This window comes from Aquarana catesbeiana, linkage group LG07, assembly GCF_042186555.1.
Source record: "Aquarana catesbeiana isolate 2022-GZ linkage group LG07, ASM4218655v1, whole genome shotgun sequence".
Classification (NCBI taxonomy): Eukaryota; Metazoa; Chordata; class Amphibia; order Anura; family Ranidae; genus Aquarana; species Aquarana catesbeiana.
In genome coordinates, this window is record NC_133330.1 from 266,806,521 (window position 1) to 266,822,828 (window position 16,308).

The 16,308-nt window shown below is 42.2% G+C and overlaps 1 protein-coding gene across 8 annotated transcripts in view; it reads right to left on the reverse strand.

Moving 5' to 3' along the window:
• The window catches only part of LOC141103571 (uncharacterized), a 142,709-nt gene that overhangs the window by 90,402 nt on the left and 35,999 nt on the right, over positions 1 to 16,308 (reverse strand). For 5 of the 8 annotated variants that reach the window (XM_073593306.1, XM_073593311.1, XM_073593308.1 and 2 more), the window contains one exon: positions 5,053 to 5,130. The exons of the other annotated variants lie outside the window; for them this stretch is intronic. In XM_073593306.1, the coding sequence (XP_073449407.1) occupies positions 5,053 to 5,130 (78 nt within the window). The remainder of the gene's footprint in view (positions 1 to 5,052; positions 5,131 to 16,308) is intronic. 8 annotated transcript variants of the gene reach the window in all.

Genomic DNA, 16,308 nt, shown 5'->3' on the forward strand with positions numbered 1-16,308 from the left:
GTTTCTAACATTCCTGTGGTAACAACCTCCCACTGCTCCCAACTGTGAATTTTGATTGGCTTATCGCCAAACATAAATTCACTTAATTTCTCTCCTAAAGCTGACACTAGGAGATATATTCCCTATACTCTTTACTCAAGTGACATTCCTCTAGAGAGTTACTGGAATACTTCTTTACTACCTTTTCTTTTTTCTTTTCTTTTCTTCTCCAACAATCAGGGTAATTGAAGAGGGAGTCCCGCAAATTTTTTTTTTTTAAAAGTCAGCAGGTACAAATACGGCAGCTGCTGACTTTTAAAATAAGGACACTCACCTGTCCCAGGGTCCAGTGATGTTGGAAGCGTTGCGGCTTCACTCCCGATTCCCTACTGCGCATGCCTGTGGCCAGCGCAACATCGTGGCCACAGGCCACGCGCATCGGCTCCGGGTCGTGCCTGCTATAGCCATTGCATGGAGCGCTGTACTGGTACGGCGATTCGCACAATAGAGCCGCCCTGCTGCAGTATATCTGTGGCGGCTGGTCGGCAAGTATTAAAAGTGACTTAACCACTTGACAACTGGGCACTTAAACCCCCCTCGTGACCAGACCAATTTTCAGCTTTCAGCGCTCTCACACTTTGAATGACAATTACTCAGTCATGTAATACTGTACCCAAATGAATTTTTTGTCCTTTTTTTCATACAAATAGAGCTTTCTTTTGGTGGTATTTGATCACCTCTGGGTTTTTTATTTTTTGCGCTATAAATGAAAAAAGACCGCAAATTTTGAAAAAAAACGCATTTTTCTTAGTTTCTGTGATAAAATTTTGCAAATTAGTAATTTTGCTTCATAAATTTTGGCCACAATTTATACTGCTACATATCTTTGGTAAAAATAACCCAAATTAGTGGATATTATTTGGTCTTTGTGAAAGTTAGAGAGTCTACAAGTTATGGTGCAAATCATAAAAAATTGATCACACCTGATGTACTGACGGCCATCTCATTTCTTGCGATCCGAACAAGTCAGGAAAGTACAAATACCCCCCAAATGACCCCTTTTTTGAAAGTAGACAATCCAAGGTATTTAGTAAGATGCATGGTGAGGTTTTTGATGTTGTCATTTTTTCCCACAATTCTTTGCAAAATGAAGATTCCCCCCCCCCCCACAAAATTGTCATTGTAATGGTTATTTCTCTCACATGCCATGTATATACCACAAATGACGCCCCAAAATACATTCTGCTACTCCTCCTGAGTATTACGATACCACATGTGTGGGACTTTTTCGCAGCCTGGCCACATAGAGAGCCCCAACATGCAGGGAGCGCCATCAGGTGTTCTAGGAGCATAAATTACACATCTAATTTGTTGACTACCTATTACACTTTTGAAGGCCCTGGAGAACCAGGACAATGACACGTGACACTGACGTGGCACTGATGACAAATGGCACTGATACGTGGCACTGATACGTGGCACTGATGACAGATGGCACTGATACCTGGCACTGACACTGATGTGGCACTGATGACAGATGGCACTAATGACAGATGGCACTAATACATGGCACTGATGACAGATGGCACTAATACGTGGCACTGACAGATGGCACTAATACGTGGCACTGACAGATGGCACTAATATGTGGTACTGATGACATGTGGCGCTGATGACAAATGGCACTGATATGTGGCACTGATGACACGTGGCACTGATGAAAGATGGCACTAATACATGGCACTAATACGTGGCCCTGATGACAGATGGCACTAATACGTGGCACTGATGACACTGATGACAGATGGCACTGATACGTGGCACTGATGACACTGATGACAGGTGGCACTGATGACAGATGGCACGTGACACTGACAGATGGCACTGATGACAGATGGCACTGATGACAGATGGCACTATGTGGCACTGATGACAGATGGCACTGATGACAGATGGCACTATGTGGCACTGATGACAGATGGCACTTATACGTGGCAGTGGGGACAGATGGCACTGGGGACAGATGGCAGGGCAGATGGCAGGGGCAGATGGCAGGGCAGGGCAGATGGCAGGGGCAGATGGCAGGGGCAGATGGCAGGGCAGATGGCAGGGGCAGATAGCAGGGCAGATGGCAGGGCAGATGGCAGGGACCGTTAACAGCGGGACACCTTTTTTTTCCTTTTTTTTTTTTTCTTTTACACTTACCGCCGCAGCGGTTCCGCTCTCCCTCCTCACACGCTGTCTCTGTGTGAGGAGGGAGAGCCGGCGATGAGAGAGGATCTCATATGTTTACATATGAGATCCTCTCTCATTGGCACCGCCGATCGCACTGTAAACGGCCGCTGTCATTGGCCGTTTACGGTGATCTGTGACTGGCTGTGTCCGAGGGACACGGCCAGCACAAAACTTCCGCGATGCGCGCCCGCGGGAGCGTGCAATGCGGAAGTAAACAGGAGGACGTCCAGGGACGCCCTCCCGGCAATTGAAGTCCGCGCTGTAGCCGTCTTTCGGCTATAGCGCAGACGCCTAGTGGTTAAAGTATTAACTAAAGGCAAACAAATAGGCCACTGCCCCCATCTATAACTGGCCTTCACAGCAAGGAGCACATGGAAGGGCCATGCATGTCAAACAAAACCAAAGACATTTTCCAGCTTAACTCACCAACCAGTCTGCAAACAACCAAATTATCCTGTCTAACAGTGTGTGTTAAAAACAGGGGTTTAGTTTGCACACATTTGCAAAAACATGAGTAAGCTGCAGAACAACTTCACGGCACCCCAGTATTATTTGTAGTCCTAACTCTAAATTAATCCTAACTCTAAAGTAAAGCGCTGCGTAAACTGTTGGTACAATATACAGGCATACCCCACTTTTATGTATACAATGGGGTTTATTTAGTAAAGCTGGGAAGTGCAAAATCAGGCTCACTTCTGCATAGAAACCAATGAGCTTCTAACCTCGGCTTCTTCAATTAAGCTTTGGTAATAAAACCTGGAAGCTCATTGGTTTCTATGCAGAAGTGAGCCTGATTTTGCACTTTCCAGCTTTAGTAAATAAACCCCATTGTGTACTTAAAAGTGGGGTATGCCTGTAAATGCTGTATAATAATAACTCTCAAATGTGGCACATTCCACAAGAAAACTAAGTGTGGTGAAGCAGGAAAGCTAAAAAAAATAAATAATTCAGCAAATTGCAGAAAAGTAACATAATGTAATATATAGACTCTGGATCCCTCTGACAAACAGTAACATTGCCAACTATGGACAGCTGCACCAGATTCTGTGTGCACCAGCCCTTGGTGTCTGCCAATTGGGTTTGGGGACTGATGTTCGAGAAGTGACAGCAGTTGGAGGTTCTTCTGAACAGTGATCTTTCTCAATTGCAGAGACTCTGGGGGTTATTTACGAAAGGCAAATCCACTTTGCACTACAAGTGCAAACTACAAGTGCAAAGTGCACTTGAAATTGCACTAAAAGTGCATTTGGAAGTGCAGTCGCTGTAGATCCGAGGAGGACATGCAAGGAAAATAAAAAACAGCATTTTAGATGCACATGATTGGATGAAAAATCAGCAGAGTTTCCCCTCATTTCAGATCTACCCCTCAGATTTACAGCGACTGCACTTCCAAGTGCACTTTCAGTGCAATTTCAAGTGCACTTTGCACTTGTAGTTTGCACTTGTAGTGCAAAGTGGATTTGCCTTTCGGAAATAACCCCCAATCTATCTAATACATCAGCAAAAACACCTTGTTCAGAAATTTGATAAACATTGTTTAACTAGTTTGGCTGTAGAGCATTTTTTTTCATGTTTTGCACACATGCAAAAAAAATTCTTCATTTAAAGGGGTTGTAAAGGTACATTTTTTTGCATAAATCTGATATATATGCTGCATACATCTGGCATCTATATATTTTTTCCACCAAAATTTTTATTTTCCCTGTTTTACACATACCTATTTTCGGCACTTCCTCCCTTACAGTCCCTTTAGATTTTCACAGCTTCCGGGTATTGGAGAGCGCTCCCTGCCACTACGTCATATGCTGAATGTGAACTACAATTCCCTTTATGCTTAGCGGCATCGCACATGCGCATTGCCGCATTTTCCCTGACTGCTTGAATGAGAACAAGCACGGGAGGCAGAGCTACAACGTCATACACGGCTGCGGCTCCCGTGCCTGTGAGCGCAGACAGCGTCTCCCCGCAGGGATGTAGTCCCTGTGGAGGGGGCGCACACCCACGATAACCCCCTTTAGAATGGCTCTGCTGATGGGCGCAACCATCTGGGAGAACAACAGGAAGTGGAGAAAACGAACCCCAAAAAAAACATTTGAAAATAAAATTGAACAAAAAGATAAGTGAAAACACACTACACTACCTTAAAGGAGCAGGATTAGCAGAAAAAAGCTGAAGGTTTAGTATCACTTTAAGACAATAAAATTACTTAAAGAAACGTGAAAATATAAGAGGTTGCGCTCTCATAAACATAAAGCTGTAAAGCTTATAAAGTTGTCTCTTAGTGCATTGACGATCTCGCAGTGCATTATGGGGCGTTCCACGGTGCTTAAATTTCCTATGAACTCTCCACAATGTTCTAAATTCGGCGAACGGGCGAACACACGATGTTCGAGTCGAACTCACGTTCGACTCGAACATCGGGCTCATCCCTACTGATTTTACTTATTGTAATATTTTAACAACATGAAGGGACACATCACAGCCAAATAGAGCTGATTTTACTGATGTCAGGATGGACAGAATGCATTCTAATTGGTTGTTATCTTATAGCAAAATGTTTTTAAGACTTTTTGGATTACAATGTAGCAAATGTTCAGGATTAAAATGTTTATTCTCCTGTTGTAATTTACCATGGCTGGTTTGGAATTGAATACATGTGAACAGTGTATAGTTGCCAAGCTCTATGAGATTATTCAAGAAGACATTTCAAGTATAGCAAACTGGATGTAGAATATGTATCTAGTAGTCAGATTTCAGCTCATTCCCAACACAGAAATTATTGATAATTGGCTGCTATTCTTTACAATACTTTGCATTCACATTATAAAAGGTTCTTACGAATATTGCTGTTTCTCCAGCAGCTGCAGGGGCTGCAGCAGCATCCTCATCAGTATCAGTTGGACCACGGTTCTTTAACTATAAAACAGAAAATAATGAATGTAAGACGCCCTCAGACGACGTCCGGAAGTGACGAAACGCGTCAGGGACGTAATACACCCGAAGTGACGCGTGCGTTCCAGGTACCCGAGAGGAACAAAGAAGCAAGCTGGTTTTAACATCCAGCAGATGTTCCAGAGGACCTCCCGGGAAACGGGATTACAAGGCACAGTGCACTTTATTAACATGCTCGTTTTTTCTGCATATCTGGTACGCATATAAGCTTAAGGGGGAATATTTTGAATGATTAAATAAAATTGTCTTAGCAATATTACACTATCTGGTTATTTCATTCCTCCCATATGTATTGCGGTATCATCTATGAATGTGATTGACATCTGGTGGTTGGACAAAGGAGAAAGGAAGTGTTTATTATAAAGGCTTATGTTTGCTGTCCTTTTGGTGAGTGCAATTTCATTGGGGAGATGTCCCCTGCACGTGGTGATTATCCTTTTTGAAAGAGGCTCTCCACTACAATAGATCACAGCTACTTGAACTTTTCTGGATCTCCTTTATCATTAACGTTACAAATGTGTTTGGACCATCTTTACACATAGCGCTGCTGTAATAAGTGATTAGAGACTGTTTAGGGCATCGGTTATTATTATAGTCTTGTTCTCTATGATTTTTTTGCCTACATACTAATGAATGTAAATTAATATTGTATCCAGCACAGTGCTTATGACATTCAAAATATTGATTCCAAGCTTTCTGTTTTGTTTTCTGGAGTAAATCAATGTTAAAGCTTACCAAACCTGGCCACAGATGTTCTTCCTTTATTTCAATGAAAAAATGTCAAATAAAAAAAAAAATGATGTATCTTATAAAATTGCTACACAAACCATATTGTAATCTAATGTTACTAAAAACTGGAAATTTAATTTCCTGCTTGTATGATTGCCCCACCAAGGGACATTATATGCTGTCTACAAAGCTTCACACTAAAAGAGGAAATTTTGAACAAAGCCAGAAGGCATGAGCAAATTCTCTTTAATGAACACACCATAGCTCTATTCAAAGACCTCTCCCACATCACCTTGCAAAACAGGCGTGCCATGCGCCCCATGATTGCTACACTAAGGGACGAAGGAATACCGTACAGATGGCGCTTTCCCTTTACCTTAAACACCACGTATCTTGGCAAACAGCATTACTTGAGGATGCCAGAAGACATCCCGGCTTTCTGTGACCAACTGCAGCTCCCCCTAATTGATCTACAAGAATGGTATAAGGAATTTCGTATTCCCCCACAGGGAGTGTCTCCACCACATACACCGCAAGCTTCGCCCTCCAAACCTTCTTCCTCAAAGACACCTAAACCCGACAAATACATGGGACTTGGCGCTGGCAAGTCTCCCTATTCCTCTAAAGGATCCAGATTGCATGATGCTACCTGATTTTTATCTGAGACTCTCAGGAACTCACTCTATTCCCAAGAAACAAATGTCATGAACTGGACAGAAGTATAACATTGTCCTCAAGGTTCCAAGTGAGATTTAACACAGCAAAAGGGACCCATATATTGATTTCCCAAAAAGTTGATAATGTACTTCCTTTTCATCCCCTTTCTTCCCTTTGCACTACCCCTTTATCAGTTGATAATTGAGAAACTTTGTTTAATCCAGATTTTTATTTCAGCCTGTAAAATTTTCCACACACAGCGATTCCTTATCCTGGATTATCATCTTGTGGCGAAAAATGGAACTACAAGTAGCTGACTAACTCACGTAATATCTATGCCATGCAACTTTCCACCCCAGACAATCCCCAACACCTTCTGTTGGCCGGATCTAAGATACTTGGTATTTATGTATCCCGAACGCATCTTGTATTGTATTATATGTAGGATAAAGGTCCATTTGATATTTTGGGCTCACACAAAACTGACAAATACTCCATATTCACAAATGCAAATATGGACTGGGTAAATAATCCAGGTATACCCCTCTCTATAATTTGAGACTCCTCATAGGCTGAGCATGTGCTTGCTTGATGACTCTTGACTGGATAAACAGATCGCACACATGTTCTGCCACGATCGAACCTTGACACCCACCAAATTGACCGCAGACATGACAATTCTAAACCCAACACTGGGGACACCCAATTAGGGTGCGTTCACTGCATCACAAAATAAAACAGATCCTAATTCACTCACAGTAATGGAGCTACCGGTTTTCACATTTATACAAGGTTAAATGGTGTTAGCAGGCCATACAATTTATGATGTTTCTAATTTCTTACAATTCTGCTAGGTTAACTAATAACTATATTTACTCAATGCAGATCCAGCAGATTTTTTATGGACCATGTTGAGATTCATGTTACTATCCTAATGGCTGGAATGGGGTACATGACTAACTTATGTTTACAATTGATTTATATGAGCCGTGGGAGGCTTCACTCAGTTTATTTTAACCTCCCTGGCGATATGATTATTTCAGATTTTAGGTGCTGAAAGCGGTACCATTATTTTGCATGGAAATTTGGCGTTTTATAATGTAGGCTTGTAATTCTTAGAAATAACTCACTTAAATCTGTCCGAACAAGAGTCTAGTAGACATCCCGGGTATGATAAAGTTTGAAACACGAAATCATAAATTATAATATAATAAATAACTATAAATAATTATAAAAAATAATAATATAATAATAACAATTATTCAATAATGTAATCAAATCAAAAACACTGACATTTGCTCAGTTGCAGAATTGTCACTGTCATTACTTTTAGTGTTTGATGATGAATTTCCCCACAAATCATTATCGCTCAGTTCTGCAAGTGATTCTAATTTATTATTGCTGTTTTCTAGCTGGTCTAAAAGCACTTTTGACGTAAATGGACATTTTTTGGTTGCTATGGACAATCTCCAGTTTCCTGGTAGAAAGAATAGTATTTATAATATAAAACTGCATGCAGGACACTGGACAAACCACTAGGGACACTGGGGATATGTAATTATTTCATACAGAACTGTAATCTGTAAGATTACAGTATACTGTATCTATACTGTGTTTTTTACTTTTTAAATTTGGCGCCGAACTCCATCCCCGTGTGTCGCAACGCTCGCAGGGAACGGAGCTCGGCACTGTGAATCGAGCGAGACACGGCGGCTCGCAGATCACAGCGGGGAGACATCACAGGATCCAGGGGACAAAGTAAGAAAGCTCTTTCTGGATCCTGCAATACGATCCCGAGTCTGGCTCGGGATTACCGATTTTGGTACTGAAATCTCACACCGAGCCAGATTCGGGAATACCTCCAGGGAGGTTAATACAACTAGTTTAATACAAAAGGTTTTTGGTATAGTTGTTTCTGACATTCCTGTGGTAACAACCTCCCACTGCTCCCAACTGTGAATTTTGATTGGCTTATAGCCAAACATAAATTCACTTAATTTCTTTCCTAAAGCTGACAGTAGGAGATATATTCCCTATACTCTTTACTCAAGTCACACTCCTCTAGAGAGTTACTGGAATACTTCTTTACTACCTTTTCTTTTTTCTTTTCTTTTTTTCTCCAACAATCAGGGTAATTAAAGAGGGAGTCCCGCAAATTTTTTTTTTAAAAAGTCAGCAGGTACAAATACGGCAGCTGCTGACTTTTAAAATAAGGACACTCAGCTGTCCCAGGGTCCAGTGATGTTGGAAGCATTGCGGCTTCACTTCCCGATTCCCTACTGCGCATGCGTGAGTCGCACTGCGTGTCCTAACAGGTCACTGCTATCTCCTGGGACCCGTGTGTATCCCAGCAGACAGCGCGGGGGGACAGGAAGAGGCGTAGACTTCCGTGGGAGTCTATGCCGGAAGTGGGTGCAAATACCTGTCTTAGACAGGTATCTGCAACCCCCTCCCCCCTGAAAGGTGCCAAATGTGACGCTGGAGGGGGGGAGGGTTCCGAAAAGTGGAGGTTCAATTTTTGTTTGAACCTCCGCTTTAAGATAGCTTCTTAACTAAACGGGCTATAATATTTATTGTACTAACCATGTCATACTCTTTGCTTGATAGACATTCTTTTGGTGTCTCTCATAATGTCAAGGGTTTAAATACACCAGAGAAGTGAATCTGGTACACAAGACAAAATCAGCCGTGGTATTTCTCCAGGAGACTCACTTCAAAACAGGTACTGTACCTAGACTACATGACAAACACTACCCACATGCTTTTCATGCGACAAATCCCACGTCCAAATTGAAGGGAGTATCCATCCTACTACATAAAAACGCTGACATCGTCATCACCCAGCAACAGGCAGACATGGAATGGAGGTATCTATTCCTTAAAGGGCATTGGGCAGGAACACCACACAGCAAAGGACAGCAAACTAATGAGTTTTGCCTCTGGCTGTATTGTGCTTGGGGGGGATTTCAATACGGCATTGAACCCCTTACAAGACACATCGGATGGCAAGTCCAGTCTACCTTACAAAAAATTACGCAAAATCAAAACACTTCTAGCCTCACTTACCTTAATAGACACATGGAGCTTGACTAATCCTTCAGGTAGGGATTACACATATTTTTCAGCCCTACACAATAAATTTACACGTATCGATTACATTTTCATCGGTTGCATATATATTAATTGTTTACTTTACTACATTTTATAGATATGTTTGAGCATTGTGCCCTTGATGAGTGATTTACACGAAACGCGTCGGTCATTTTGTTACGCAGATACATGCTCGCATCTCACCATCAACTCAGAACATCTCCCTTCAATCAATTACGGGTTCACACATTTTTGCTATTATTGCCCTATGCTGCTTTTATGTGTATGTATATGTATTTATCATTGTATGTATCCATCGATCACTTGTGACTACCATGTGGCCTCTAGTTTGACATATTGATGTACTCTTGATGCTTTTTGCATGTGCTCATACATATGTGCATAGGTATATTGAATGACATTTATTACAATGTTCTTCTTTTACATGTGGTCTATATTGGTGATATGGTTTGATACAGGTCCCATGATCAATAAACACCATTTTTTATTCACCTCCTGTTGTCCGTGGGCCTCATTTAAAGTCCCAAACTCCCATTTTTCACATGCTAGCCTGGATTAAGACTATATATCACAACCCGACAGCACAAATTAAAGTTAATGGGACTTTGTCAGACACAGTAAAAATCCAGAACAGGACACGACAGGGGTGTCCTCTTTCACCCCTGTTGTTCATCCTCACACTGGAGCCATTGATCCGCACAGCAAATGCTTCACCATCCTTACATGGCTTTCAGGTAGGAGGCAAAACCTACAAATGCGTGGCATATGCCGATGACCTTTTATTTTTCATAACCCAACCACATATTACCATGCCCAATCTATGCAACGTATTTACTCATTATAGTTACGTATTGAACAACTATCAAGATAGATCAACTATAAAAAATCAGAAGCACTGAATTTGACACTTCGGGAAGACACAAAACACAACACACAAAATAACTGTAAATTTAAATGGGAAACAGTCTCCCTTAAATGTTTAGGGATTCAATTGACACCAAACCTAGACTCAATGTACAAACAAATTTCCTATCACTTTTACAAGCCATAGCTAAGGACCTTGAGAAATGGTCGCTAAAATATTTCTCATGGTTTGGCAGAGCAGCCATCATTAAAATGACAATCTTGCCTAGAATCCTGTATTTTTTTCCAAACCATTCCTATCTTATTACCTACGAACTTCTTACGCTCACTACACGCCTTGCTCAGAAACTTTCTCTGGGCATCCAAAAAACCGTGTATAAGTTTATCATTACTCACCAGAGACAAACAAAGTGGAGGCATGGGATTTCCTAACTTTAAAAATTACTACCTAACCACACTCCTCACTAGAATTATAGACTGGACATGCCATGCGGATAAAAAAGATTGGGTGACATTAGAAAATACCATGGGCCCCATACCTGTGTCATACTCACCATGGATTCCATGGGATTTATGCGCTAAACAACTAAAACAACACCCTCTTATAGGGGCGACACTTAAAAATCTACAAACAGTGATCCGTATATCTGACTTAACCACATCCCCAGGTCCACTAACACCACTGACCACTAACCCAGATTTTCTACCAGGTATGTGCAGAATAGCTCAGCCATTTACCAATAGAAACTCACCACTATTGGTCACACAATGGGGTTATTTACTAAAAGAAAATCCACTTTGCACTGCAAGTGCACTTGGAAGTGCAATCACTGTATATCCAAGGGGGGCATGAAAGGAAAATAAAAAACAGCATTTTAGCTTGCACATGATTAGATGATAAAATCAGCAGAGCTTCCACTATTTTCAGATCTACCCCTTAGATTTATAGCGACTGCACTTACAAGTGAACTTGCAGTGCAAAGTGGATTTGCCTTTCGTAAATAACCCCCAATGTCTTGCAGGCAGCAAAGTCAAACCAATTTCAATGTTACAAACGGAATTGGACTTGCCATCTTTAAATCATTGGGTATACCATCAAATACATGACTACATCCTGAGTCCCCAGAGACATAAACACTTTACAAGACCTTGAACGCCATTTGAGACTGTCTGCTTCATGGCTAACACATCCACGAAAAACATTTCCTTTAACCTACACCTGGTTAATGATCTCCTGCCTTCAGGAACCCAACAGACATAAAATGTTCTGGGAAACAGCTTTAAATGTGTCCTTTACCAAGGACCAATGGCTACAGGCATGTGTGTTAGCCAACAAATGTGCGATTAGCACGCGATTACAGGAAACAAATTACTGACACAAAGATCCACCTAAACGCAGCATGCTGCTTATTGCATGTCACCAATTGCTCAATGAAAAGATATAAAAAATCACTGACGAGATTCCTATTCACAGCCGCAAAGGCGGTGATACCCAGACACTGGAGAAATACCACCGCCTCTTCGACAAAAAGAATGGCTAGAAGAGGTACACCTTCTCTACAAAATGGAAGAGATCAGGACAATAGCTCACGACAAAATCAAAAATTTCAATGACACATGGCAACCCTGGATCATCTTAAAATATTCCTCATCATTTGATTCTTTGATACAAACATGAAAATTGTCAAACGTAAGACCCTGACTTACTAATGTTTTCTCCTTACTTTTTTCAATCTTTTCTTCCTTCCCAATGTGTCACCCTCTCGGGGTCGACACCCTTTCTCTCTCCTTTTTACTTTGCTCTCTTGAGCTATAAATGTCTATTTAGAGAATTTCGAAATGATGTTATTGATGTATAATGATCGGTTGATCGTCACAACACATTTTAGCTAAGATTAGGCACTATATATGTTTCTCATGTTGAGACAAGCGTTATTGACAACTCTAATGATGCAATTTCTTATATTTACAGTTTAATTTATTATGCTCAAGTACATGTACAAATGTTATTCCGATTGTACAATGACTTTATTTTTGAACATAAAATAAAAACTTTTATTGGAAAAAAAAATTAGAACACTGGAAGTACTCCAGTCCATTATAATGACCCAGATTCTTACATTCAATATACAATTGTTGTTGTTAAAGAGACATCTATTTCTTCAGAAAACAAGTTTATTAAAATTCCAGCAATGTATATTATCCAACCAGGGAAAGGAGGGTATTTTATTTTTCTCAACAAAAGTGTATGAGAAAAAAAAAAAAAATACAAAATATGTTTAACCACTTGCTTACTGGGCACTTAAACCCCTCTCCTGTCCAGACCAATTTTCAGCTTTCAGCGCTGATGCATTTTGAATGACAATTGCGCGGTCATACAACACTGTACCCAAATGAAATTTTTATCATTTATTTCCCACAAATAGAGCTTTCTTTTGGTGGTATTTTATCACCTCTGTGGTTTTTATTTTTTGTTAAAAAAATGTAAAAAGACTGAATTTAAAAAAAAAAAAATATATTATATTTTTTTATATTTTGTTATAAAATTTTGCAAACAGGTTTTCCTTCATTTATGTACGCTGATGAGGCGGCACTGATGGGCACCGATAGGTAGCAGTGATGGGCACTGATGGGTGGCAGTGATGGGCACTGATGGGTGGCAGTAATGGGCACTGATCGGCACTGGTTGGTTACACTGATAAACAGCACTGCTAGGTGGCACTGATTGGCACCACTGGTGGGCATTGATAGGTGGCACTCATGGGCATTGATAGGTGGCACTAATGGGCACTGTGACTGCATATGACGGCCTCCAGGAAATTCAGGTCCTCGCGGTGGCCGTCATTCAGCTAAAGCGCGGACAGCAAGTGGTTAAAAAAGAAAAAAGACTCAAAGGACCACTTGTTTTTTTTTTCTGCTGTCACGTTTTCTATGTTTCTATAAGTGTGCAAAATAAAAAAGAAAACGATATTTAGTATCTCTCTCAAATATATTCACATTTCTCCATGATTTGCATCTTTACAAATGCGGCAAGCATAGAATAATACCTGTTCGTCCACTAAAAATCCAGTGAGTGTGTATCTTCCTGTGTACCCTGCCTCTGCTGCACTGAAACTTTTTGGACTACAGAACATCTCCCCTCTATGCTAAGGAGGCAAGGTGAGGGGGAAGTGTTATGTTGTCTAGATCAGCAGCAAGCAGCACAAAGTGATAACCCTGCTCCCCATATATGCAGTATAGTAGGAAAGAATCATCACTTTAGAACAGGAAGTGTACTAATGGAAGGAGCACCAGATGAAAATAAAAGGAAAAAAACCTGGGAAATAAAAACAAATGCAGTCACCACATCTAAGGACTGGTGAGCTGAAATATAATACAATATAAAAATTTCTTTTTGGGTTTACATACATTTTATCACCAAAAGGGAGTCTTAATTTCGATTTAGGCAGAAGTAAAAGGCCCATGTACAGATTGGGTGCAGGATCCAAGGTGCTCCACAGGAACACCGATATCAATCTGAAGACTATCACAGTGCATGAGAATCATCAATAGACCTCACATAGTGCCAGCTCCTCAGCACTAATGTTACCTTAGATAGGTAAGATATTTGTTTCTATAAATGATTTGATTAACAACAAAAAAAATCCCCCACACAGTATCAAGCAGTTTTATAAAAGCAACAATTGTATGAGTGCCTGTGCTCTGTGAGTGCCCGTGTACTGTGAGTTCCACGAGTACTGTGAATGCTCGAGTACTCTGGGTGCCCGAGTACTGTGAGTGCCCATGTGCTGTGAGTGCCAGTGTATTGTGAGTGCCAGTGTATTGTTCAGTATTAGAGTCAGGAAGCTAGTTGTTAGTTAATTGGACAGAGTAAATGTCCCAGTCCCCAATAAATTAGTGGGTACGATGCCCAGTGGGTATGGAGATGCGACTCGCTGTACATCTTGTGGCATGTATGCGTTCCTTGATCATCCGACCAAGGGCGACTACAGCTGCGCAAAATGTAAGATCATTGTTTCCCTGGAAGCCCAGGTTCTGAATCTAGGGAAGCAACTGTCAACACTGAGGAGACTCTCCATACTAAAGGAGAGTTGGGATTGTACCCGGCAGGTGTCAGCAGGGGCCAGCACAGAGGCAGGTGGAGACAAAGAAGTGCAAGCACCAGAGCAGAGTAGATGGGTGACAGTCAGGAAGGGTAGAGGGGAAAGAGTCAGGGAGGCCGATCTTGGGCTGGAACATCCCAATAAATATGCCCCGTTGCGTGACATATGTGAAGCCAGTCAGGGACCAGCGTTGCTGGAGCAGAGTGATGCCCCTAGCTGCCAGGGGAGAAACTCTTCTAGTGAGGGCGGGGGCAAAGCCGAGGATAAGGAAAGACAGATTCTGGTGGTAGGGGACTCAATTCTCAGAAGGACAGAGAGAGCAATCTGTCACAAAGACATGAAGCGACAAACTGTATGTTCTTTACTGGGCGCTCTGTTTCAACATGTCATGGATCTGATGGACAGATTATTGGGAGTGGCTGGGGAAGACCCAGCTGTCATGGTGCACGTTGGCACCAATGACAAAGTCAGAGGAAGATGAAGTGTCTTAAAAAACGATTTTAGGGCCTTAAGAGCTAAATTGAGGAATAGGACCTAAAGGTAGTATTCTCATTAATAGTACCGGCACCTCGAACCACACCAGAGAGGCAACGGGAGATTAGGTAAGTTAACAAGTGGCTGAGGAGCTGGTGTAGAAATGAGGGGTTCAGGTTCTTGGAGAACTGGGCCGACTTCTCAGTAGTTTAGCAGCAACGGTCCGGCACCTAAATGGGGAGGGTGCAGTTCGTCTGGGAGAGAAGATGGCCGAAAAGTTAGAGGGGCTTTTAACCACTTGACGACCGCCGCACGACGATGTACGTCGGCAGAGTGGCACGGGCAGGCAAAAGGACATACATATATGTCCTTGCCTGCCCGTGGGTGGGGGGTCTGACCGGACCCCCCCCCCCGGTGCCAGCGGCGGTCGCCTTTGGTCTGGGAGCGATCAGAGATGAAGGGGAGACCATCTGATCGTGGCCCCCCCTCGCGATCGTTCCCAGCCAATGAGATTCTTTCCCTGTCTCTGTGTAGTACACAGAGGCAGGGGATGTGATGTCATCTCTCCTCGGCTCGGCAGTTTCCGTTCCGGCGCCGAGGAGAGAAGACTGGAATGTGAGTGCACCAAACACACACAAACACACAGTAGAACATGCCAGGCACACATTACACCCCCCTTTACCCCCCGATCCCCCCCCAATCACCCCCCCGTCACACTGACACCAAGCAGTTTTTTTTTTTGATTACTGCATGGTGTCAGTTTGTGACAGTTAGACAGTTAGTGTGTTAGGGCAGTGAGTGTTAGCCCCCCTTAGGTCTAGGGTACCCCCCTAACCCCCCCTAATAAAGTTTTAACCCCTTGATCACCCCCTGTCGCCAGTGTCACTAAGCAATAATTTTTCTGATCGCTGTATTAGTGTCACTGGTGACGCTAGTTAGGGACGTAAATATTTAGGTTCGCCGTCAGCGTTTTATAGCTACAGGGACCCCCATATACTATCTAATAAATGTTTTAACCCCTCGATTGCCCCCTAGTTAACCCTTTCACCACTGATCACCGTATAACCGTTACGGGTGACGCTGGTTAGTTCGTTTATTTTTTATAGTGTCAGGGCACCCGCCGTTTATTACCGAATAAAGGTTTAGCCCCCTGATCGTCCCGGCGGTGATATGCGTCGCCCCAGGCAGCGGCAGATTAGCGCCA